Source organism: Vipera ursinii (assembly GCF_947247035.1).
Source record: "Vipera ursinii genome assembly, contig: SUPER_Z_unloc_2, whole genome shotgun sequence".
Taxonomy (NCBI): Eukaryota; Metazoa; Chordata; class Lepidosauria; order Squamata; family Viperidae; genus Vipera; species Vipera ursinii.
The window spans coordinates 106,490-128,187 of NW_028148448.1; the positions used below are offsets into that span (position 1 = coordinate 106,490).

Below are 21,698 nucleotides of genomic sequence, written 5' to 3' on the forward strand. Positions count from 1 at the left end.
ATTAATCGTTGTTCGGTTACGTCACTTTACGGATGCTTTTCCTTCCACACTTGCATCATTCTTTTTTTAAATCCCCTGGTTGTTGGTTCTGCCTGGTAGTAGAATTGGATGATTTCTCGATTTTCTTCGGTTGTCCAGGTTTTGTGCTTTTGTTCCAGTTGCTTTACAGTTGCACACTCTGGTTCCCCAGCAGTAACAACTGAGCCCTGTGGCCCATTTTTCGACAGATGTCCAGGAGCCATAGCATCTGACGCGGTCCTTGTTGACCCAGGCGACGACCGATCCTGTATGGATTTTTTTTAATTTCTTCTCATCATTGGTGATGGGAGGTGCCTGGGTTGGTTCACGGTGGCTAAGCCACTACCAATCAGAAGACCGGTAATCCTAAAACCACAGGGACCACACCCAATAGCTGTCCAGGCCCAGCCACAGGTTGTTGTTGTTGTTGTTGTTGTTATTATTATACAGATGGGATAACAGGCATGTATGATAGATGGAGGGATAGACAGGTAGAATAATAGACATGTAAGATGGATGGATGGATGGATGGATAAATAAAAGATAGATGGAATAGACATATATGGGTGGGTGGGTGGGTTAATAGGCATGTATGATAGATGAAGGGATAGGATAATAGGCATGTAAAACGGATGAATAGATTAGCCAGATGGAATAGATATGGATGGATGGATGCAATAATAGGCATGTATGATGGATAGAGAGAGGATAATAGATGTGTAAGATGGATGGATGGATAAATAATTAGATAGATGGAATACATAAGGATGGATGGGGTAATAGGTATGTATGATGGAGGGATAGACAGATAGGATAATAGACATATACAATGACTGGCTGGCTAGGTAGGATAACAGATGTATACATAGATGACAGATAGATGACAGATAAATAGATGACAGACAGACAGATAGATAGACAGATAAGGTATGAGAGATAGATAGACAGACTCTGGGCCGATTACAATTAAAAGTCCCCACACACACACACACAAATCCAAAGATCAAAGAAGAGAATGGCTGCCAAAAAGAAAAGGGAAAAAAAATCCCCCTCAGAGAGAAGGGAAAGGCGGGAGGGGGGACGGCGCGGGGGGGGGTTTCCACCCGGCCTCTGGCCCCTACCCTGGCTCGGGGCCTTCCCGTCGGGGGCCGCCATCCGCCGTTGCGACCTAGCGGGGCCCGCCGGCACGCGACGGCCAAGGGAGGCCCGCCGCCATCCTCTCTCGGGAAAAAGGCCGCCTCGGCTCCGGCTCCGAGAGGAGTGAGGAGCAACGGCGCATGCGCGAACCACGCCGTCGCCCCGGCGACGGCTCCATCCGGCGGTTCTGTTGCTGCGGCGACGGGCGCTTCCGCTCAGCGCGGGCGGAAAAGGAGGCGGGGCCTGCCCGGCTTCCGGTCTGGTGGCCTCCCGGCGGCGCGGCGACGGTGGCCGGGCGGAGCCAAACCGCGGCGTCGAGCGAGCGAGAAAAGTCCCTTCCGAGCCGGGCTTGGCGTGGAAGCCGACGAGATGCTGGAGGCGGCCGGGCCGGACCCGGAGCTGGACCCGGAGGACCTGGTGCACTTCTCGGTGGGCGACCTGCCCAGCCGCGGCTACGGGGTGATGGGCGAGATCCGGCGGCAGGGGAAGCTGTGCGACGTGACCCTGAAGGTGGGCCCGGGGGAAGGCGGGGGGGGGGGTCGCGCTGGGGTGCCTGTGATTGACAGGAGGGAGGGGGCGGGGGGAGGAAGAAGGAGGGGCTGAAGAGGGAGGGGCGGGAGGGAAAGTGGGGCGGTGGGACCTTTTGGATGGCCTTTGGGGCGCCCTCCGCCAAGAACCTGGTCAAGGTGCAGGATCTGGCAGGGGAGCCTGCTGCTCCCTGAGCTGTCTTGACCCGGCCAGGGGAGGTCATCGGTGCTAAGTGGGAGGGGGAAGAGGGGGAGGAAGAGAAAAGAGGGAGGGGGGAGGACAGGAGGAGGAGAAATGGGGGAGGGGGAAGAGGAGGAGGAGGAGGAGGAAGGGAGGAAGGAAGGAAGGACTGTGGGGTCCCTGGTGCTTCTTGAGCTGGGGTGGTTTCCTTGCAGACGTTTCATGACCCAACTAGGGAACCTCATCAGTGCTAGGAGGGAGGAGGAGGAGGAGGAGGAGGAGGAGGAAAAAGGAATATGGCGTCCTTGGTGCTCTCTGAGCTGGGTGGTTTCCTTGCAGATGTTTCCTGACCCAACTAGGGAACATCATCAATGCTAGGAGGAGGAGGAGGAGGAGGAGGAGGAGGAGGAGGAGGAGGAGGAGGAGGAGGAGGAGGAGGAGGAGGAAGAAAAAGGAATATGGCGTCCTTGGTGCTCTCTGAGCTGGGTGGTTTCCTTGCAGATGTTTCCTGACCCAACTAGGGAACATCATCAATGCTAGGAGGAGGAGGAGGAGGAGGAGGAGGAGGAGGAGGAAGAAAAAGGAATATGGCGTCCTTGGTGCTCTCTGAGCTGGGTGGTTTCCTTGCAGATGTTTCCTGACCCAACTAGGGAACATCATCAATGCTAGGAGGAGGAGGAGGAGGAGGAGGAGGAGGAGGAGGAGGAGGAAAAAGGAATATGGCGTCCTTGGGGCTCCCTGAGCTGGGCGGTTTCCTTGCAGATGTTTCGTGACCCAACTAGGGAACATCATCAGTGCTAGAAGGGAGGGGGGCTGCAGGGAGAAGGAAGGAAGGACTGTGGGGTCCCAGGTGCTTCTTGAGCTGGGTGGTTTCCTTGCAGACGTTTCGTGACCCAACTAGGGAACGTCATCAGGGCTAGAAGGGAGGGGAAGGAGGGAAGGAAGGAAGAGGAGGAGGAGGAAGGACTGTGGGGTCCATGATGCTCTCTGAGCTGGATGGTTTCCTTGCAGACGTTTCATGACCCAACTAGGGAACATCATCAGTGTTAAGAAAGGAGGAGGAGGAGGAGGAGGAGGAAGAAAAAGGAATATGGCGTCCTTGGTGCTCTCTGAGCTGAGTGGTTTCCTTGCAGATGTTTCGTGACTCAACTAGGGAACATCATCAGTGTTAAGAGAGGAGGAGGAGGAGGAGGAGGAAGAAAAAGGAATATGGCGTCCTTGGTGCTCTCTGAGCTGGGTGGTTTCCTTGCAGACGTTTCGTGACTCAACTAGGGAACATCATCAGTGCTAGAAGGGAGGGGAAGGAGGGAAGGAAGGAAGAGGAGGAGGAGGAAGGACTGTGGGGTCCATGATGCTCTCTGAGCTGGATGGTTTCCTTGCAGACGTTTCATGACCCAACTAGGGAACATCATCAGTGTTAAGAAAGGAGGAGGAGGAGGAGGAGGAGGAAGAAAAAGGAATATGGCGTCCTTGGTGCTCTCTGAGCTGGGTGGTTTCCTTGCAGACGTTTCGTGACTCAACTAGGGAACATCATCAGTGCTAGAAGGGAGGGGGGCTACAGGGAGAAGGAATGAAGGACTGTGGGGTCCTTGGGGGTCTCTGAGCTGGGTGGTTTCCTTGCAGACGTTTCGTGACCCAACTAGGGAACGTCATCAGGGCTAGAAGGGAGGGGGATTTGTGGAGAGGAGGGGGAAGAGGAAAAGCGGGGGACAGAAGGAGTATGGGCTGGTGGTTTGTGGGATCTTTGCTGCTCTGCGAGCTTGGTTGTTTTCTCAAGACTATTGCTAAGCACATTGAGTTGTGCTTCTTAGATTGTAAGCCGCCCTGAGTCTTCGGAGAAGGGCGAGATATAAATGGGATTTTTTTTTAAAAAAAGACATTTCTTGACCCAACTAGGCAATGTCATCAGGACCTGAAGGCAGGAGGAGGAAAAGGATTGTGGGGGGGAGGGGTCCTTGGGGCTCTCTGAGCTGGGTGGTTTCCTTGCAGACGTCTCATGACCCAAATAGGGAACGTCATCAGTGCTGGGAGGAGGAGGAGGAGGGAGGGGGAGGAAGAAGAGGAGGAAGATGACTGGGGTCCCTGGTGCTCCCTGAGCTGGGTGGTTTCCTTGCAGACGTCTCATGACCCAAATAGGGAACACCATCAGTGGTAGAAGAGGGGGGGGGTTGCAAACAGGAGGAGGGGGAGACCACCGCAGATGGAGGGTGGCAGGAGGGTCACTGGGTTACCTTCTAACCTCTGGGACTACAGAAGAAATCACCCAAAGCTCTGTGTGGCTTTGGGTGATTTTGGTGGTTGCGTCTTGGGTCAGATTTTGTGTATTGTGGTTGTGTTTTGTGGTTGTGTCTCTCAGACTCACATAGAAGAACCAGGCAGCTGTATAAATTGACCGTATAAATCAATCCTTTCCTGCAAGGTTTTTCTCTGTAAAAGCAGAGGAATGGAAGAGCACAGGTTGTCCTCGACTTACAACCCGTCCACTAAGTGACCGAAGCACTGAAAAAAGTGACTTAGGACCGTTTTCCATACTTAACGACCGTCGCAGTGTTCCCCCATGGTCACGCGATCAAAATTCAGATGCTTGACTTGTTCTTATGACGGTTGCGGTGTCCTGAGGTCACGTGATCCCCTTTTGTGACCTTCTGACAAGCAAAGTAAAGGGGGGGGGAAGCCAGATTCACTTAACAACCGTGTGACTGACTTAACAACCACAGTGATTAACAACGATGGCAAAAAGTCATAAAATGAGTCTCAGCTCACTTAGCGGCTGTCTGTCAGTGGAAAATTGTAAGTCAAGGACTCCCCTTTACTATAATTGTACAGAGAAAAAATAAGAATAATTGGCTTTGGCTGAAAACATGTCACAAATTTATTGAACTTCAAATCTTAAAGCTTGGCCAACAAGGTCATTTGCAGGATGACGTTAGCTTAAATACAAAGCTCCTGGTGGAACCAAATTAAACAATTTTCTACTAATATACACCTTGTCCTATCTACTGTACAATGACCCATCCGTTTAGGATGCCGTTCCACGTAAAAATAGCGAAATTATAAAAGACATATCTGGTCAGGTAGTCCTCGAACCTACGACCATAACCGAGTGCCAGATTTCTGTGGCTAGGTGAGATATTTGTTAAGTGACTTTTGCCCCATTTTATGACCTTTCTTGCCATAATTGTTAAGTGGATCATGGCAGTTCTTAAGTTAGTAACCTGGTTGTTAAGTGGATCTGGCTTCCTCACTGATTTTGTTTGTCACAAGGTCACAAAAGGGGATCACGTGACCCTGGGACACAGCAATCAACCTAACTATGAGTCAGTTGCCAAGCATCTGAATTGTGATCACATGATCACAGGGACGCTGCGATGGCCGTTAAGTGTGAAAATGGCCAAAAGTTACTTAGTGTTGTAACTTCAAACGGTCACTAAATAAGCTGTTATTAAGCTAAAGACTATATTCAGAGGTTTTCCTTTTTCAGCCTTTGCCAATTAAAATTCTGTATCTGACACCTTTCTTCCCCTGTGTCATTCTGGGCATGACGTCACCATCGAGATGATTAATGTCCCAAATATTGGGTGAGGCCCCTTTGGCATGGCGTTGTGCATTCTGCATCACACCATCTCTTAAGAATGCATCACACAATCTCTGAAGAATGCGTCTGAAGGTCCTTCATAGGGCTTTAACAGCTTGACTGTAAACATGGCTGATAATTATGCCTGGTTTTTAATATATGCTCGGGGAGAGTCTGTGGAAATTAGATTTTAATTTGCAGCTCAGCTTGTGGTGCCCCGTCTCCGCTTTGCACGTAAGACAGTCTCCCAAGAAATGGAAAGATTCATGAATGGAATACTTTCTGCTTGTCAGGTTGTTGACTGCGCCAGAGTAACAAGGGTGGCTTGGCATGAGATTTACATCGTGTTTTAAATCCTCCAATTGTAGACAAATATTCTTCCAACAGAAGAGAATATTTGGGGATGAGGGTTGAACTGTGTGTGGAGGGGGGAAGGGGGGCCTTGGTGCTCCCTGAGTTTGTCTATTTTCTTGGCAGACGTTTCCTGGCCCAACTAGGCAACAACATCAACTCTAGAAGGAGTTTGTGGATTGGCAGAAGGGGAAGGAGAAGAATGAGGGGAAAGAAAAAAAAGGGAAGAAGTGGGAGGAGGAGGAGAGGAGGACTGTGGGGTCCTTCATGCTTTCTGAAATTGGCTGTTTCCTTGCAGAGGTTTAATGGGCCAACTAGCTCAGGGGTAGGTAACTTCGGCTGTTTTATGACTCATGGACTCCCAGAATAGCAGGGGGTTGGATTAGATGACCTCCAAGGTCCCTTCCAAATTATTATTACTATTATTATTATTATTATTATTGTTGTTATTGTTTTGTTGTTTTGTTAATAATAATAATAATAATAATAATAATAATAATAATAATAATAATAATAATAATAATAATAATTCCTGAGCCAGCCCTGCTGAGGGGAAAGGGAAAGGTTTCCATGATGACCCTTGCTGGCTCAGGAATTTTGGGAGTTGAAGTCCACAAGCCATGAAGGGGCCATAGTTCCCCCATGCCGACTCAGGAATTCTGGGAGTTGAAGACCACGAGTCATAAAAGAGCCAAGGCTGCCTACCCCTGGCCTAGGCCGCCTTATGACTCGTGGACTTCAAGTCCCAGAATTCCTGAGCCAGCCGCGCTGAGGGGAAAGGGACAGGTTTCCAAGCTGAGCCATGCTGGCTCAGGAATTCTGGGAGTTGAAGTCCACCAATCATGAGGGGGCCATAGTTCCCTCATGCTGGCTTAGGAATTCTGGGAGTTGAAGTCCACCAGTCATGAGGGGGCCATAGTTCCCTCATGCTGGCTCAGGAATTCTGGGAGTTGAAGTCCACAAGTCATAAAAGAGCTAAGGTTGCCTACCCCTTGCCTAGGCCGCCTTATGACTCGTGAACTTCAAGTCCCAGAATTCCTGAGCCAGCCGCGCTGAGGGGAAAGGGAGAGGTTTCCAAGCTGAGCCATGCTGGCTCAGGAATTCTGGGAGTTGAAGTCCACAAAATCATAAAAGAGCCAAGGTGGCCTACCCCTGGTCTAGGCCAACCCCATTTCCGCCATCATCCCCTCCAGCCTCTTTTTAGAACTCTCCAGCAACCGAGGCTCCCAGCAGAACAGAATAACCAAGTTGGAAGGGACCTTGGAGGTCATCTAGTCCATCCCTGCAGCTCAGGCAGGAGACCCTGTACCATTCCAGACAAATGGCTGTGCAGACTCTTCTTAAAAACCTCCAGTGACGGAGCACCCACAACTTCTGGTGGCCAGCTGTTCCACTGGTTAATTGTCCTCACTGTTAGGAAGTTTTTCCTTAATTCCAAGTTTGCTTCTCTCCTTGATGAGTTTCCGTCCCTTGTTTCTTGTCTTCTGGGGCTTTGGAGAAGAGCTTGACTCCCTCTTCTTTGGGGCAGCCCCTGAGATACTGGAAGACTGCTATCATGTCACCCCTAGTCCTTCTTTTCTTTAAATTAGGCATACCCAATTCCAGCAAGGCTTCCACGTACCAAGTTGTTGGTCCCTCTTGCTGGCCCTTCTGAAATCTCCTTCCTTGCATTTGGAACCTTATTACAGGTAGTCCTCAACTTACAACAGTTCATTTAGCGACCATTCCAAGTTACAACGGCCCTGGAAATAAAATGACCCTTTTTCTACACTGGACAACCATTGCAGCAACCCTTTTTGCCCGTGATCCAAATTCAGACAACTGACTCGTGTTTATGACGGTCGCGGTGTCTCCTTGGGGGGGAGGGGGGTCACGTGATCCCCTGTGGCGACCTCCTGGTGGAGCAAGGTCAGTGAGGGTAGCCGGATTCGCTTAACAACCCTGTTCCTAACTTCACAGCTGCAGTGATTCACTTAACAACGGTGGCAAGAAAAGCCGCAAAATGGGGCAAAGCCTCCTTCACAGGCTCACTTAGGGAACGTTTGCGCTCAGCTGCGGTCGTGCATCGAGGACCATGTGTAGTTTCTTGGCTTTGTGTGTCTTTGCATGTGTATGTGTGTGTTCTCTTCTACACAACGACACAAAGCGAGCCTGCCCTGTCTTCGGCCCTTCAATTATCATGCTGTCTGCAGTTTTCTCCAGGCTAAAAATATCTTAATTTCTGCCTAGAGACCTTGTTCAATATCCTTTCCAAAATGGCTTCTTAATATCCTTTTTAAGAGGCATTTCCAAGAACTGGCTCCGGTGTCCTGGATGTGAAGAGGAATTATGTTTCTAATGTCAGCTAGGATTGGATCTGTTTTTTGTTTTTTGGCCGTTGCGTGCTATTTTTCGTTCCTTTTGAGCTTTGATTCACGGGGCTGCTCCTCATGAATTTGTCCCACCTTTTTAAAAATATTTTGGTCAGTTCAGAGCAGGGATCGCATCTAACGCTTGCTTCTTCTCTTTTTCCCCACACGAACAACCCTGCGAGGTGGGTGGAGAGAGCCAAAGGGGCCCAGAGTCACCCAGCCGGCTTTGATGCTTAAGGCGGGACTAGAACTCCCCATCTCCTGGCGATTGGCCCAAAATCACCCAGCCACCTTTCATGCCTAAGGCGGGACTAGAACTCACCGTCTCCTGGTGAATGGCCCAAAGTCACCCAGCCGACTTTCATGCCTAAGGCTGGACTAGAACTCCCCGTCATCTCCTAGTGATTGGTCCAAAGTCACCCAGTTGGCTTTCATGCCTAAGGCGGGACTAGAACTCACTGTCTCCTGGCGATTGGCCCAGAGTCACCCAGCTGGCTCTCCTGCCTAAGGCAAGACTAGAACTCACCATCTCCTGGTTTTCAAGGCCAGCACCACCGCACCAACTTGCCTCTCCTTCTTCTGACTCGGTCACTTTTGCCTCGACCTCCCTTGACAAAATAACCTTGCCGAGTTGTGTCCAGTGTTCCAGATTGCGACGATTTCCCCTCTCGCCAAATACGCGAATTGCAGCCTAAGCCCGATCTAAGCTGATCTCATGTAGACCAACTTTGTTTTGCCTCCTTCAGTGAATGCTCCAAAGAGATTTCTTCCCCCCACCCCAACCCACCCCGTTCGAAGGCCGCCACCCCCCAGCCTTTGACGGTGTTGCGCGCTCAGCGTTTCACTTTGTCGTCGCTTAGAGCAGGGCTTTTCATCCTTTTCACCCATTGTACCACTTTTAGGATACGGCAACATCTGAGTGCGACCGGATGACTAGCGAGGTGTCAAAAACTTGGATGACCAAAAAGAAAAAAGGAAAAAGTAAAAAAGTGATGAAGTACAGAAAAACTGCATCTCTTCTAGCACTGAGGCCGTTCCCTAGTTGGGTCATGAAAGGTCTGCAAGGAAACCACCAAGCTCAGAGAGCACCAGGGACCCCACAGTCCTTCCTCTTCCTCCTCTTCCTCCTCCTCCTCCTCCTCCTCCTCCTCCTCCTCCTCCTCCTCCCTTCTAGCCCTGAGGATGTTCCCTAGTTGGGTCATGAAAAGTCTGCAAAGAAACCACCCATCTGAGAGTCCTTCCTTCCTTCCTTCCTTCCTTCCTTCCTTCCTTCCTTCCTTCCCCTCCTCCTCCTAGCCCTGATGACGTTCTCTAGTTGGGTCGCGAGATGTCTGCAAGGAAAACCACCCAGCTCAGAGTCTTTCTTTCCTTCCTTCCTTCCTTCCTTCCTTCCTTCCTTCCTTCCTTCCTTCCTTCCTTCCTTCCTTCCCCTCCTCCTCCTAGCCCTGATGACGTTCTCTAGTTGGGTCGCGAGATGTCTGCAAGGAAAACCACCCAGCTCAGAGTCTTTCCTTCCTTCCTTCCTTCCTTCCTTCCTTCCTTCCTTCCTTTCTTTCCATATTTTCTTTTCTTTTCTATTCTATTCTACTCTATTCCATTTTTTTTCATTCTCCAGGATTCAGTCCTGGATTTGAGAAAGTCATTTTTATTTATTTTTTTCGTCTTAAAAAAAACAACAAAACTTGCAGACAAAACGAGGCTTAGCTGCGTAGTCGGAGAATTGACTCTCGTTCTCCTCCCGTTCCTGTTTTTTTAGGTTGGCGACCACAAATTCAGCGCCCATCGGATCGTCCTGGCAGCCTCCATCCCTTACTTCCACGCCATGTTCACAAACGACATGATGGAGTGCAAGCAGGACGAGATTGTCATGCAGGGCATGGACCCCAGGTAAAGCGGAGGATTGTGGGGCAGGAGGGGCTTGAGGTCTTTACTTCCCCCCCCCTCTTGGGATGGGCCAAATTTATTTAGTTTATTGGTGCTCTCTGAGCTGGGTGGTTTCCTCGCAGACGTTTCGTGACCCAACTAGGGAACGTCATCAGGGAAGGAAAGGAAGGAAGGAAGGTAGAAAGGAAAGAGAAAGAAAGAAAGAAGATGAAGAAAGAAAGAAAGAAAGAAAGAAGGAAAAAGAAAGAAAGAAAGAAAAAGAAAGAAAGAAAGAAAGAAAGAAAGAAAGAAAGAAAGAAAGAAAGAAAGAAAGAAAGAGAAAGAACGGACTGGGGGGTCCCTGGTGCTCTCTGAGCTGGGTGGTTTCCTCGCAGATGTTTCGTGACCCAACTAGGGAACGTCATCAGGGAAGGAAAGGAAGGAAGGAAGGTAGAAAGGAAAGAGAAAGAAAGAAAGAAGATGAAGAAAGAAAGAAAGAAAGAAAGAAAGAAAGAAAGAAGGAAAAAGAAAGAAAGAAAGAAAGAGAAAGAAAGAAAGAAAGAAAGAAAGAGAAAGAAAGAAAGAAAGAAGGAAAAAGAAAGAAAGAAAGAAAGAGAAAGAAAGAAAGAAAGAAAGAAAGAAAGAAAGAAAGAAAGAAAGAAAAAAAGAGAAAGAACGGACTGGGGGGTCCTTGATGGTCTCTGAGCTGGGTGGTTTCCTTGCAGACGTTTCATGACCCAACTAAGGAACATCATCAGTGTTAGGAAGAAGCGGAGGAGGAGGATGGAAGGAAAGAAGGAAGGACCCGTAGCTGGGTGGGGATTTTAGGAGAGAAGGAGGAAGAAGAGGGGAAGGGGGTGATGGAAGGAAGAGAAGAACTGTGGCATCCTTGGTGCTCTCTGAGCTTGATTGCATTCTTGCAGACATTTCAGGACCCAACCAGGTAACATCTCCAATTCTAAAATGGAGTGTGCTTTTTGGCGGGGTGGGGGCCGACGACGAAGACTGTGGGGTCCCTTGGTGCTCCCTGAACTTGTTGTTTCCTTGCAGGCATTTCACGACCCAACTGTGTAGCTTCAGGGCCAGAAAGGAGCGTGCTTTGCTCCTTGCACTCCCTTCCAGCACTGATGACGTTCCCTAGTTGGGTCATCAAATGTCTGCAAGTAAACTATTAAGCTCAGAGAGCACCAGAGACCCCACAGTCCGTCCTTCCTTCCTTCCTTCCTTCCTTCCTTCCTTCCTTCCTTCCTTCCTTCCTTCCTTCCTTCCTTCTCTTCCTCCCTTCTAGCGCTGATGACATTACCTAGTTGGGTCATGAAACGTCTGCAAGGAAACCACCCAGTTCGGAGAGTACCAGGGACCCCACAGTCCTTCCTCCTCCTCCTCCTCCTCCTCCTCCTCCTCCTCCTCCTCCTCCTCCTCCTCCTCCTCCTCCCTTCTAGCATTGATGAGGTTCCCTAGGCAGCACACACCACAGTTCTCCTCCTCCTCCTCCTCCTTTCTCTTCCTCTTCCTCCTTCCTCCTCCTCCTCTTCCTCCTCCTCCTCTGAATTTCCTGCGTAACAGATAACTGGCCATTAGAGAAGATTTTTGACTACCAGCTTTTTTGTGTGTGGTGGTGGAGGTGGTGGGTATCCGTTCCATAGGCGGCGGCATTGGTTTTCTACTTTATTTGTGCCTCGCTTGAGAACTGGAAACTTACAAGCTTCCAGAATCTTGCAAGGGCCTCCCAGTTTAAGCCAGAACTCCGAATTCTCTGGCGACAACGCGTATTTGGTACAACCTGGGTGACTCAACTGGACATCTGTGCCCTTCTGGGAGTCACTTTGGATAGAGTGGGCAGTTAAAGACAAATTTGATTCATAAATCAATCAGTAGAAATAAGCGTTGGCTCCTCTTCGCCCCGTTTAGCGCGCTGGAAGCTCTGATCAACTTTGCCTACAACGGACATTTAGCCATTGACCAGCAAAATGTCCAGTCCTTGTTGATGGGCGCCAGTTTCCTGCAGCTGCAGAACATCAAGGACGCCTGTTGCTCCTTTCTCAAAGAGAGGTGAGTGTAAAAAGCCTGGACATAGCATCCTACGGCTCGCAGGGAACAACGGAGGTCCTCCAGTCCAGCCCCCTGCTCAGAGCAGGAGACCTATCCCAGGGGTAGACAGCCTCGGCTCTTTTATGACTGGTGGACTTCAACTCCCAGAATTCCTGAGCCAGCCATGCTGAGGGGAAAGGGAGAGGTTTCCAAGCTGAGCCAGGCTGGCTCAGGAATTCTGGGAGTTGAAGTCCACGAGTCATGAAGGGGCCACAGTTCCCCCAGGCCGGCTCAGGAATTCTGGGAGTTGAAGTCCATGAGTCATAAAAGAGCCAAGGTGGCCTACCCCTGGCCTAGGCCGCCTTATGTCTCGTGGACTTCAACTCCCAGAATTCCTGAGCCAGCCATGCAGAGGGGAAAGGGAAAGGTTTCCAAGCTGGCTGGCTCAGGAATTTTGGGAGTTGAAGTCCACGAGTCATGAAGGGGCTACAGTTCCCCCAGGCTGGCTCAGGAATTCATAAAAGTCATAAAAGAGCCAACGTTGCCTTCCCCTGGCTTAGGCCGCTTTATGACTCCTGGACTTCAACTCCCAGAATTCCTGAGCCAGCATGGCTCAGCTTGGAAACCTCTCCCTTTCCCCTCAGCATGGCTGGCTCAGGAATTCTGGGAGTTGAAGTCCACGAGTCATGAAAGAGCCAAGATTGTCTACCCCTGACCTATACCATCCCTGGTCCAATGGTTGTCCGGTCTACTTTTGAATTTCTAATTCTCCGGGATGGGAAACTATGGAGGAAAGTGGGATTATATGTTGGCAGTTCCTCCGGGAGCCCGTCCATCGTGGTCATGAGGGTTGTAAAGCGGGATGCTTAGATTTTTGCCCTCGTGTGTGGTGGTCGCTAAACAGATTGGCGGTTTGCAACGGGCGTGGGCGGGGATTGCCAATTTCGGCACAACCGTTGTTTCCCCGAAAGAAAGCTTAGGAGCAAAGGGTACGTGCCAGCCACTCCTCTCTTGAGCAGGAAAAGTGACCGTTAAGTGACCGGGGAGATCGTCCCTCCCTTATCTGATGGTTTTCCTAGGCAATTTCTCCTCCCCCGCATCCACCCCAAGGCCGTTCCCTACGGCAGCCTTGGCTTTCTCTTCCTGGAAAAGAAAGTGGGTCAAAGCAGTGTGTAGCCTTTGGAAAGGAGACCAAGAAGAAATCTCGCCGCGAAAGGGGGCGCTTTCACTGTAGCCGTGCGTCCCTCCGGCCATACTCAGATCTGTGACCCGTGGGAATGCATCCCAGCCCACTTCCCTTGGTGCTTGCGTGTGCGTGTTAATCTCTGTGTGTGTGTATTTTAAGGGTGGGGGGCAATTTAGCCTACTCTCTGTTGGATACCCACTGCGCAAGACTGCCCTTCTCCTTGCAAATTTGGATTCGGGGGTGGGGTTTGACCCGGGTGGGCCGGGCGTTTTCTGGGTGGGGGGGTTCCCCGCTCATCTCCGTCCCGTTCCAAGGCTTCATCCGAAGAACTGCCTGGGGGTGCGCCAGTTCGCCGAGGCCATGATGTGCGCCGTCCTGTACGAGGCCGCCAACACCTTCGTCCACCAGCACTTTGTGGAGGTCTCCCGGCTGGAGGAGTTCTTGGCTCTGCCCTTCGAGGACGTCCTGGAGCTGATCTCGAGGGATGAACTCCACGTGAAGGTGGAGGAGCAGGTAGGACCCTCCCGGACCCTCCAACGCGCCTCGCCTTTTTGTTTTTGTTTTTGGGGGGGGCGGGGGGGTAACCCAGCGCAGAAGAAAGATAAGCTGGTCCTGCATCTGCAACCGTCCCTTTGGTGCAGGGCCTTTCAATATTCAATATCCCATTCCATATTTTCTATTCCATTCCGTTCCTAACTCCCCCGGCAGGTCTTTGAAGCCGCCTTGGCCTGGGTGAGGTACGACCGGGGACCCCGAGAAAGCTGCCTGCCGGAGCTCCTGTCCCAGATCCGCCTGCCTCTCTGCCGGCCGCGCTTTCTGACGGGCCGCGTGCAGCAGGACGAGCTGGTGCGCGGATGCCCCAAGTGCAGGTGAGCGGGGGGGGAGGGTTGGGGGGAAATGGGACAGGGAAGGGCCCCCCATCCCCAGTCGGAAGGCCTCAAACCCCACCCACGCAAGGGGGAAGAGGCGCCTGGTGGCACCCGGGCCAGGACCAGCCGGTGGGAGACGGGCGGCGGGAGGGAGAGGGGAAAGAAAAGGAAGAGGAAGGGAGAGAGAGGAAATGGAGGGAGGGAGGGAGGGACAGAGGGAAGAAGAAAGGAAGGAAAGAGGAAGGGAGGGAGGGAGGGAGGGAGAGGAAGGGGAGAGGAAATGGAGGGAGGGAAGAAGAAAGGAAGGAAAGAGGAAGGGAGGGAGGGAGAGGAAGGGGAGAGGAAATGGAGGGGGGAAGAAGAAAGGAAGGAAAGAGGAAGGGAGGGAGGGAGGGAGAGGAAGGGGAGAGGAAATGGAGGGAAGGAAGAGGAAAGGAAGGAAAGAGGAAGGGAGGAAGGAAGAAGGAGAGGAAATGGAGGGAGGGACGGATGGAGGGAGGGAAAAAAAGGAAGGAAAGATGAAGAAAGGGACGGAGGGAGGAAGGAAATGAAGGGAGGAAATGAGGAAGGGAAGAAGAGCATAACGGAGGGAGAAAGAGGAAGGAAGGAAGGAGGGAGGGAGGGAGGAAATAAGGGAGGAAAGAAATGGAGGGAGGGACGGACAGAAGAAAAATGGAAGGAAAGATGAAGAAAGGGAGGGAGGAAGGAAAGGGGAAGGAAGGGAGGGAGGGAGGGAGGAAGGAAGGAAGTGAGGGAGGGAGGAAGAACATGGAGGGAGGAAGAGGGAAGGAGGGTGGGAGGAAATTAAAGAGGAAGGAAACGGAGGAAGGGAGGGAAAGACGGAAGAAGAAAGGAAAGATGAGGAAGAAAGGGAAGAAGGAAGAGGAAGAAAGGGAGGGAGGAAGAAGGAGGGAGGATCTTGTGGCCCCGTTAGCATTCTTCCCAGTCCACCATACTGGTACGTCCTGGATCCCAGATTCGCTTAACGACCATGTTCCTACGTGAACAACTGCAGCCGTTCACTTCCCAGCCTTAGCCAGGAAGGTCGCCAAATTGGGGCAAAGCGCACGTCCCAGCTGTCTCGCTTAGCAATGCAAACGTTGGGCTGCACCCGTGGTCGTAAGTCGAGGACCGCCTGTGTTGTTGTCTTTTAAAGCAGTCGCTCAAGGCTTCCTCCCTCAACCGGGTCCCACCTGCCACCGAGCAGGGTCGGCGTGTATAATTCTGAAACTGAACCCCAATTTCTTTCCACTTTTACGACGCCTCCTTGAGCCTTTGGTTCCCCTCGCGTCGAGCGTCCTGCGAGTTTTCGCCCGGGGATAGCTAGCTGTGGGAATCGCGTGCCTCAGTTTCCCTTGCGGGGGCTTTGATTTAAAATCGGAGCTAAGTCATCCTTCAGGCTTGTCTTGCTCCCGCTGCGTTGTTGTTGTTGTTTGTGGCGTCAGTTTTATTATTCCTCGCTCGTGTTCTGCTAAAATATTAAAAGAATTTGCCACTATGATCGCTATTAAAGTCCCCTCCGTTAATAAAAAAACAGCAATCTTTCTAAACACAAAACTGAACCCCGATCTGGATGCGTTGAGGAATTATTTCAAGGCAAACTTGCGGGAGGAGAGAAGCGTGTTTTGTGCACGTTGTGCGGTACAGATAGCAAATATAGGCCAGTGGTGGCAAACCTACGGCGCGCATGCTGGGGGGGCACTCGGAGCCCTCTCCGTGGGCACGCACACCTCGCTCTTTGGCTACGTTTTCGCAGGAAAAAGCCAAAACAAGCCTCCGGAGCAAGTACGCTGTTTTCAGCTTTTGAATTATATCAAATCTGACCCCAGAAACAGACTTAACAAACGATCTGAGTGTTGCTCTCAAACTTACAAAGTAGGAGCCAAGGTTAGACAAATTATCAGCAGGCATACAACAGCAAAAACCACATTGAATTGTTCAAAACGTGCCAAAGGCGAACTTTTTACTCTTCAGTTAAAGGCTGTTTGAATCAAAAGCTTTGTTATTGTGTTTTTTTTTCTTTTAAGACAAACGATGTTAATGTACGAGTTGTTTCTTTTTTAAAAAATAAACGAAAACCTCAGTATTCATATTCAATTGCCACGTTGGCACTTTGCGATAAAGAAGTGGGTTTTGAGTTGCAGTTTGGGTGCTCAGTCTCTAAAAGGTTCGCCATCACTGTTACAGGCTATGTTTACTACTTAGCATGCAGTATGTTTGAATGCGGGTGGTCCTCATTTTGCAACGATTCATTGAGTGACCATTCGAACTTAACAGCGGCATTGGGGAAAAAAAGGGAGTTGAGACCATTTTTTTCACGTTTCCCCCACCCGCTCACGTGATTTGCATTCAGATGCTTAGCAGCTGACTCACGCTTACAACGGTCACGGTGATCCCCTTTGGCGACCTTCTGACAAGCAAAGTCAAGGCGGGGGAGCCCAGGTCCACTTCGCGACTGGGTGACTAACTGCAGGGATTCACTTAACAAGGGTGGCAAGGAAGGTCGTAAAATGGGAGCCAAACTTAGCCACTGTCTCACTTAGCCGCTGGAAATTTTGCTGTAAGTCCGGGACCATCTGTGCAGAAGTGCACATTTAAAAAAGCAATGAAATGCTGGTCTTTCTACATTTGCATCTTTTTTATTTTAAAATCGGAAGGCACCCATGTTCACGCCCGTGGATGTTTGAATCCTATTTCTGCATGGGGTATAAGATAGGGGTTGAGTTTTGATGATCTCAAGGGTTCCCCCTGAGGCTTTACAAAGGCGGCACAAGAATGCGATTCATCTCTGGCCACAGCTTCCTTGTTTGCTTCCTCGCCGGAGCTTTTGAAGAAGAGACTGGACAGCCATTTGTCCGGATTTGGGACTAGGCCAGGGTCTCCTACTGGAGCAGGGAGGGGTGGACTGGATGACCTCTGAGTTCCCTTCCAACTCTGTTAATCTGTAAGGGCCTCCTGCTCGAGCAAGGGGGTTGGACTAGATGACCTCTGAGTTCCCTTCCAACTCTGTTACTCTGTAAGGATCTCCTGCTCGAGCAGGCGGGTTGGACGGGATGACCTCTGAGTTCCCTTCCAGTTGGGTGATTCTCCAAAGGTCCGCCTGCCTGCTCAGGCGGTCAGACTAGATGGCCTCTGAGGCCCCTTCCCAATCTCCGGTTCTGTTTCTAGGGACCTCGTGGACGAAGCCAAAGACTTCCATCTGATGCCAGAGTGCCGTCCACCACTCCTCCCTTTCAAGACACGGCCGCGTTCCTGCACGTCCATCGCCGACTTGATTTACGCTGTGGGAGGACTCAACTCGGCAGGTAACTTTCAATTCCGTCTGCTGTCGCCCTCGGACAGGGAATACTCGACTTACGACCATTAACACCTGCCAGTTAAGGTCTTCCGTCATGACATTCCTAAAGCAGCTCCTCCTTAGATGGATCTGAGTTTTAATGACTTTTTTTTGCAGCAGCAGTCGCTAACTGAGTCAGCATGGTCCGCCGTCATTAAGTGAATGCTGCAATCATTGAGGAAATCTTAATGGGGTGTTTTTGTGTTTTTCGCAAGACCTGGATGTGAACGTCGGTTTTGGATAAAAACTAGGGACTAGAACTTTCATACATAAATTGAGACTAGAACTCCCAGCCTCCTGGCGATTGGCACAAAGTCGCCCAGCCGGCTTTCTTCCCTAAAGTGGGACTAGAACTCCCAGCCTCCTGGCGATTGGCCCAAAGTCCCCCAGACAGCTTTCATCCCTAAGGTGGGACTAGAACTCCCTGTCGCTTGGCGATTGGCCCAAAGTCACCCAGGTGGCTTTGATGCCTAAGGCGGGACTAGAACTCCCAGTCTCCTGGTGATTGGCCCAAAGTCACCCAGTGCCAAGTGCCAAAAGTGTGGTCACATAACAACCATGGAACTGATCGTAGCACACACACACCCTTTTTTCAGCAAGGACATAACGTTGAGCAGTCATTAAGTGACTGGTCATAAGTTGAAGACTCTGTGCATTGAAATACAGGTAGTCCTCGAATTACAACTGTTGGTTTAGTGACTGTTTGAAGTTACAACGGCTCTGAAAAAGGGGACACAGCATCTCCAGGGTCTCCTGATCAAAACTCGGAGGCTTGGCAACCGACTCACGTTTACGACGGTCGCCGTGTCCCACATTGCAACTTCCTGACCAGCGGAGTCAATCCGGGGGGAAGCCGGATTCGCTTAATGACCGTGCTGCTCGCTTAACAGCCGCAGGGATTCACTTACGGGCAGCTGTGGCAAAAAAGGTCGTAAAACGGAGTGGAGCTGACTTCTCGCTTACCGACAGACCCTGGGCCAAGGACTACCTGTACTAACTTAACCCCTGCAGGGATTCCCCTTCTTAGCAACTGCGGCGAGAAAGGTGGTAATGAAATGAGACAAAAGCCCCCTTAACCCAGGGGAACTTTGGCCTTCCGTTTCGTCGCAAGTAGAGGACTGCCCCTAACGCCGTCTTCCTTTTAGAGCGTGACGACACGGCTACCCAAAAGGGCGGGTTGGCTGTTTCGTCGCATGTAGAGGACTGCCCCGCAACCCAAACGGGGGGGGGGAGGTGGCTTTGCCGACCACCTGTTAAAATGCCAGCAGCCAATTTCTACGCAGGCGACTCGCTGAACGTGGTGGAGGTCTTCGATCCCGTGGCCAACCAGTGGGAGAAGTGCCAGCCAATGATGACGGCCCGCAGCCGGGTGGGCGTGGCCGTGCTGAACGGACTCCTGTACGCCATTGGAGGATACGACGGGCAGTGGCGGCTGAGCACCGTGGAAGTCTACAATCCCGAAACCGACTCCTGGTCCAGGGTGGGCAGCATGAACAGCAAACGGAGGTGCGTCTGTTGGCTTCTGGGAGTGGAAGTCCCCCCCTCGTAAATCATGTTGGCTGGGGGATTCTGGGAGTGGAAGTCCTCCCCTCTTAAAGCATGGCCGGCTGGGGGATTCTGGGAGTTGAAGTCCTCCCCTCGTAAAGAATGCCGGCAGGGGAATTCTGGGAGTGGAAGTCCTTCCCCTCGTAAAGCATAGCTGGCTGGGGGATTCTGGGAGCTGTAGTCCACCCCTCTTGACGTCGCCACGCTTGAGCCAGCCTGGTTTGAAGCGTGCTGATAGAGGCAGCCCTTCTGCAACCTCTGTTTTCTGTGTCCCGTCTTTCAGTGCGATGGGAACTGTAGTCCTAGACGAACGGATCTACGTCTGCGGGGGCTACGACGGCACCTCTTCCCTGAACTCGGTGGAGGCCTACGCGCCCGAGACAGACCAGTGAGTTGTTCCCGAAGGGCTTTTGTGAGACCCGTGTGCCGCTAGCTAGCGCAACTTTCCCCCCTCACACACATGCACACTGACCCCTCCTTTCGCTGGCCCTCCCAAAGGTGGACAGTGGTGACGCCCATGAGCTCCAACCGCAGCGCGGCCGGCGTCGCCGTCTTCGAAGGCCGCATCTTTGTCTCCGGCGGACACGACGGCTTGCAAATCTTCAACAGCGTAAGTCCGTTTTGGGGACTAACGTTTCTTTTTTTTTTTTCCTTCTCTCTCGACCTGCCCCGATAATCCCCGCTTGCCGAAATTGGGGGGGCTCCCACACTGGCGGGTTTTAGGAAGAGCGTAGCATACGGTATGGGGTCTCCCGCTTGAGCAAGGGGGATGGACTAGATGTCCTCAGAGGTCCCTTCCAACTCTTTTATTCTGTAATTCTCAAAGGGTCTCCTGCTTGAGCAGGGGGCTGGACTAGATGACCTCCGAGGTCCCTTCCAACTCTGTTATACTATAATTCTCAAAGGGTCTCCTGCTTGAGCAGGGGGCTGGACTAGATGTCCTCAAAGGTCCCTTACAGCTCTGTCCTTCTATGATTCTTTAAGGGTCTCCTGCTTGAGCAGGGGGCTGGACTAGATGACCTCCAGGGTCCCTTCCAACTCTGCTATTCTGTTAAAAAACCAGCATTTCTCCAAAGGATGAATTGGAGGAGAGCTCTGAAGCTGTTGTGGTGCCAGTTTTCATAAACGTCTGCAACGGAGGAGTTAAAGGAAACGTGTTTTATCAAGTAGTATGACGTTATTCTGTTGTTTATTATTTATTTAGGGGTTAGTTATAAATGGGGGAGTTCTAGTCCCGCCTTAGGCATCAAAGCCAGCTGGGTGACCTTGGGCCAATCACCAGGAGAGGGTGAGCTACTCCCACCTTATGCATGAAAGCCAACTGGGTGACTTTGGGCCAATCACCGGGAGGCTGTGAGTTCTAGTCCCACCGTATGCATGAAAGCCGGCTGGGTGACTGGGCCAATCACCAGGAGACGGGGAGTTCTAGTCCCACCTTAGGCATAAAAACCAACTAGGTGATTTTGGGCCAGTCACCAAGAGGCTGTGAGTTCTAGTGCCAATTTATGCACGAAAATCAGCTGGGTGACTTTGGGCCAATCACCAGGAGAGGGTGAGTTCTAGTCCCGCCTTAGGCCATGAAAGGCCAGCTGAATTTGGGCCAATTGCTTGGAGACGGTGAGTTCTACTCCCACTTTAGGCATGAAAGCCAACTGGGCGACTTTGGGCCAATTGCCGGGAGGCTGTGAGTTCTAGTCTCACCTTATGCATGAAAACCGACTGGGTGACTTTGGGCCAATCGCCGGGAGGCTGTGAGTTCCAGTCCCACCTTATGCATGAAAGTCAGCTGGTTGACTGGGCCAATCGCCAGGAGACGGGGAGTTCTAGTTCCAGTCATCTTTTCTCAGCCCAACCCACCTCGCAGAGTTGCTGTTCGGGGAAAATAGGAGAGGGAAGGAGTATTAGATACCTTCGCTCCCCCAAAGTATTTATTAATCACGAAGGCAAGGCATGAAGACGTATATAATTCAACCGTTCCTCCAATCTGCGTCGGAGGCCTCGGTCTGGTCTCAACACGGCCCGGCCTTCGGGTCATCGACGGCGTTTCCACCCGGCTCTCCTTGCCTGACTTGTGGTCTTTGTCCCTGCCCTCAGGTGGAATTCTACAACCCTTACACCGCCTCGTGGCACAGCGCGGCCAGCATGTCGAACAAGCGGTGTCGGCACGGCGCCGCCTCCCTCGGCGGCAAGCTCTTCGTCTGCGGCGGCTATGACGGCTCGGCTTTCCTCAGCGTCGCCGAGGTCTACAATCCGGCGGCCGATCAGTGGGACGTGCTGGTGCCCATGAACAGCCGGCGGAGCCGCCTGTCCCTGGTGGCCAACCGCGGCCGCTTGTACGCCGTGGGCGGCTACGACGGACAGTCCAACCTCAGCTCGGTCGAAGCCTACGACCCGGAAGCCAAGCGCTGGACGTTCGTGGCGCCCATGGCGTGCCACGAAGGGGGGGTGGGGGTGGGATGCGTCCCGATGACGAGCATTTGAGGGCAGAGGGCGGGGTCCCGTTTCCCCTCCCCCCCACAGCCCCCACCACCGCACACCGTGCATTGCATGCGAGCCATAGAGCTGCGGAACGATGGCGGCTCCGGCCGTGGGGGATGTGCACGGTTTCCAGGCGCTGGAGGCGCGGCCCGCTGACGCCTCCGTCGGCCATCCGTGAGGCGTCCTTGTGTGGGGGGGTGTCCCACAGAATTGGGTCGATCCAAAGAGTTTGCATTCTGGGGGGGGCAGG

General features: G+C 51.8%; 2 protein-coding genes across 3 annotated transcripts in view; one reads left to right on the plus strand and one right to left on the minus strand.

The window, feature by feature from the left end:
- KIF9 (kinesin family member 9) overlaps positions 1-1,261 on the minus strand; it is a 29,899-nt gene extending 28,638 nt beyond the window's left edge. The window contains exon 1 of the mRNA XM_083380059.1: positions 1,140-1,261. Within this exon, the coding sequence (XP_083236185.1) occupies positions 1,140-1,173 (34 nt within the window). The 5' untranslated portion in view covers positions 1,174-1,261. The remainder of the gene's footprint in view (positions 1-1,139) is intronic.
- A 145-nt stretch (positions 1,262-1,406) lies between these two features.
- On the plus strand, positions 1,407-21,677 carry KLHL18 (kelch like family member 18). Of its 2 annotated transcripts, none has more exons than XM_083380061.1 (10): positions 1,407-1,665; positions 9,896-10,026; positions 11,914-12,054; positions 13,534-13,732; positions 13,928-14,088; positions 17,257-17,393; positions 18,709-18,931; positions 19,254-19,358; positions 19,469-19,580; positions 21,065-21,677. In XM_083380061.1, the coding sequence occupies exons 1-10, from the start codon at positions 1,525-1,527 to the stop codon at positions 21,449-21,451; spliced, it is 1,737 nt and encodes a 578-aa protein (XP_083236187.1). In that variant the 5' UTR covers positions 1,407-1,524; the 3' UTR covers positions 21,452-21,677. The 2 variants fall into 2 exon arrangements, with proteins under 2 accessions (XP_083236187.1, XP_083236188.1); XM_083380062.1 differs by having other exon boundaries at positions 19,955-21,287.
- Positions 21,678-21,698: the final 21 nt, after the last annotated feature.

Coding starts and splice junctions, on each gene's coding strand:
- KLHL18 (XM_083380061.1), top strand. CDS start 1,525: ATGCTGGAGGCGGCCGGGCCGGACCCGGAGCTGGACCCGGAGGACCTG. Junction 17,394..18,708: donor GGGAGGACTCAACTCGGCAG/GTAACTTTCAAT, acceptor ATTTCTACGCAG/GCGACTCGCTGAACGTGGTG. Junction 19,581..21,064: donor GCTTGCAAATCTTCAACAGC/GTAAGTCCGTTT, acceptor CCCTGCCCTCAG/GTGGAATTCTACAACCCTTA.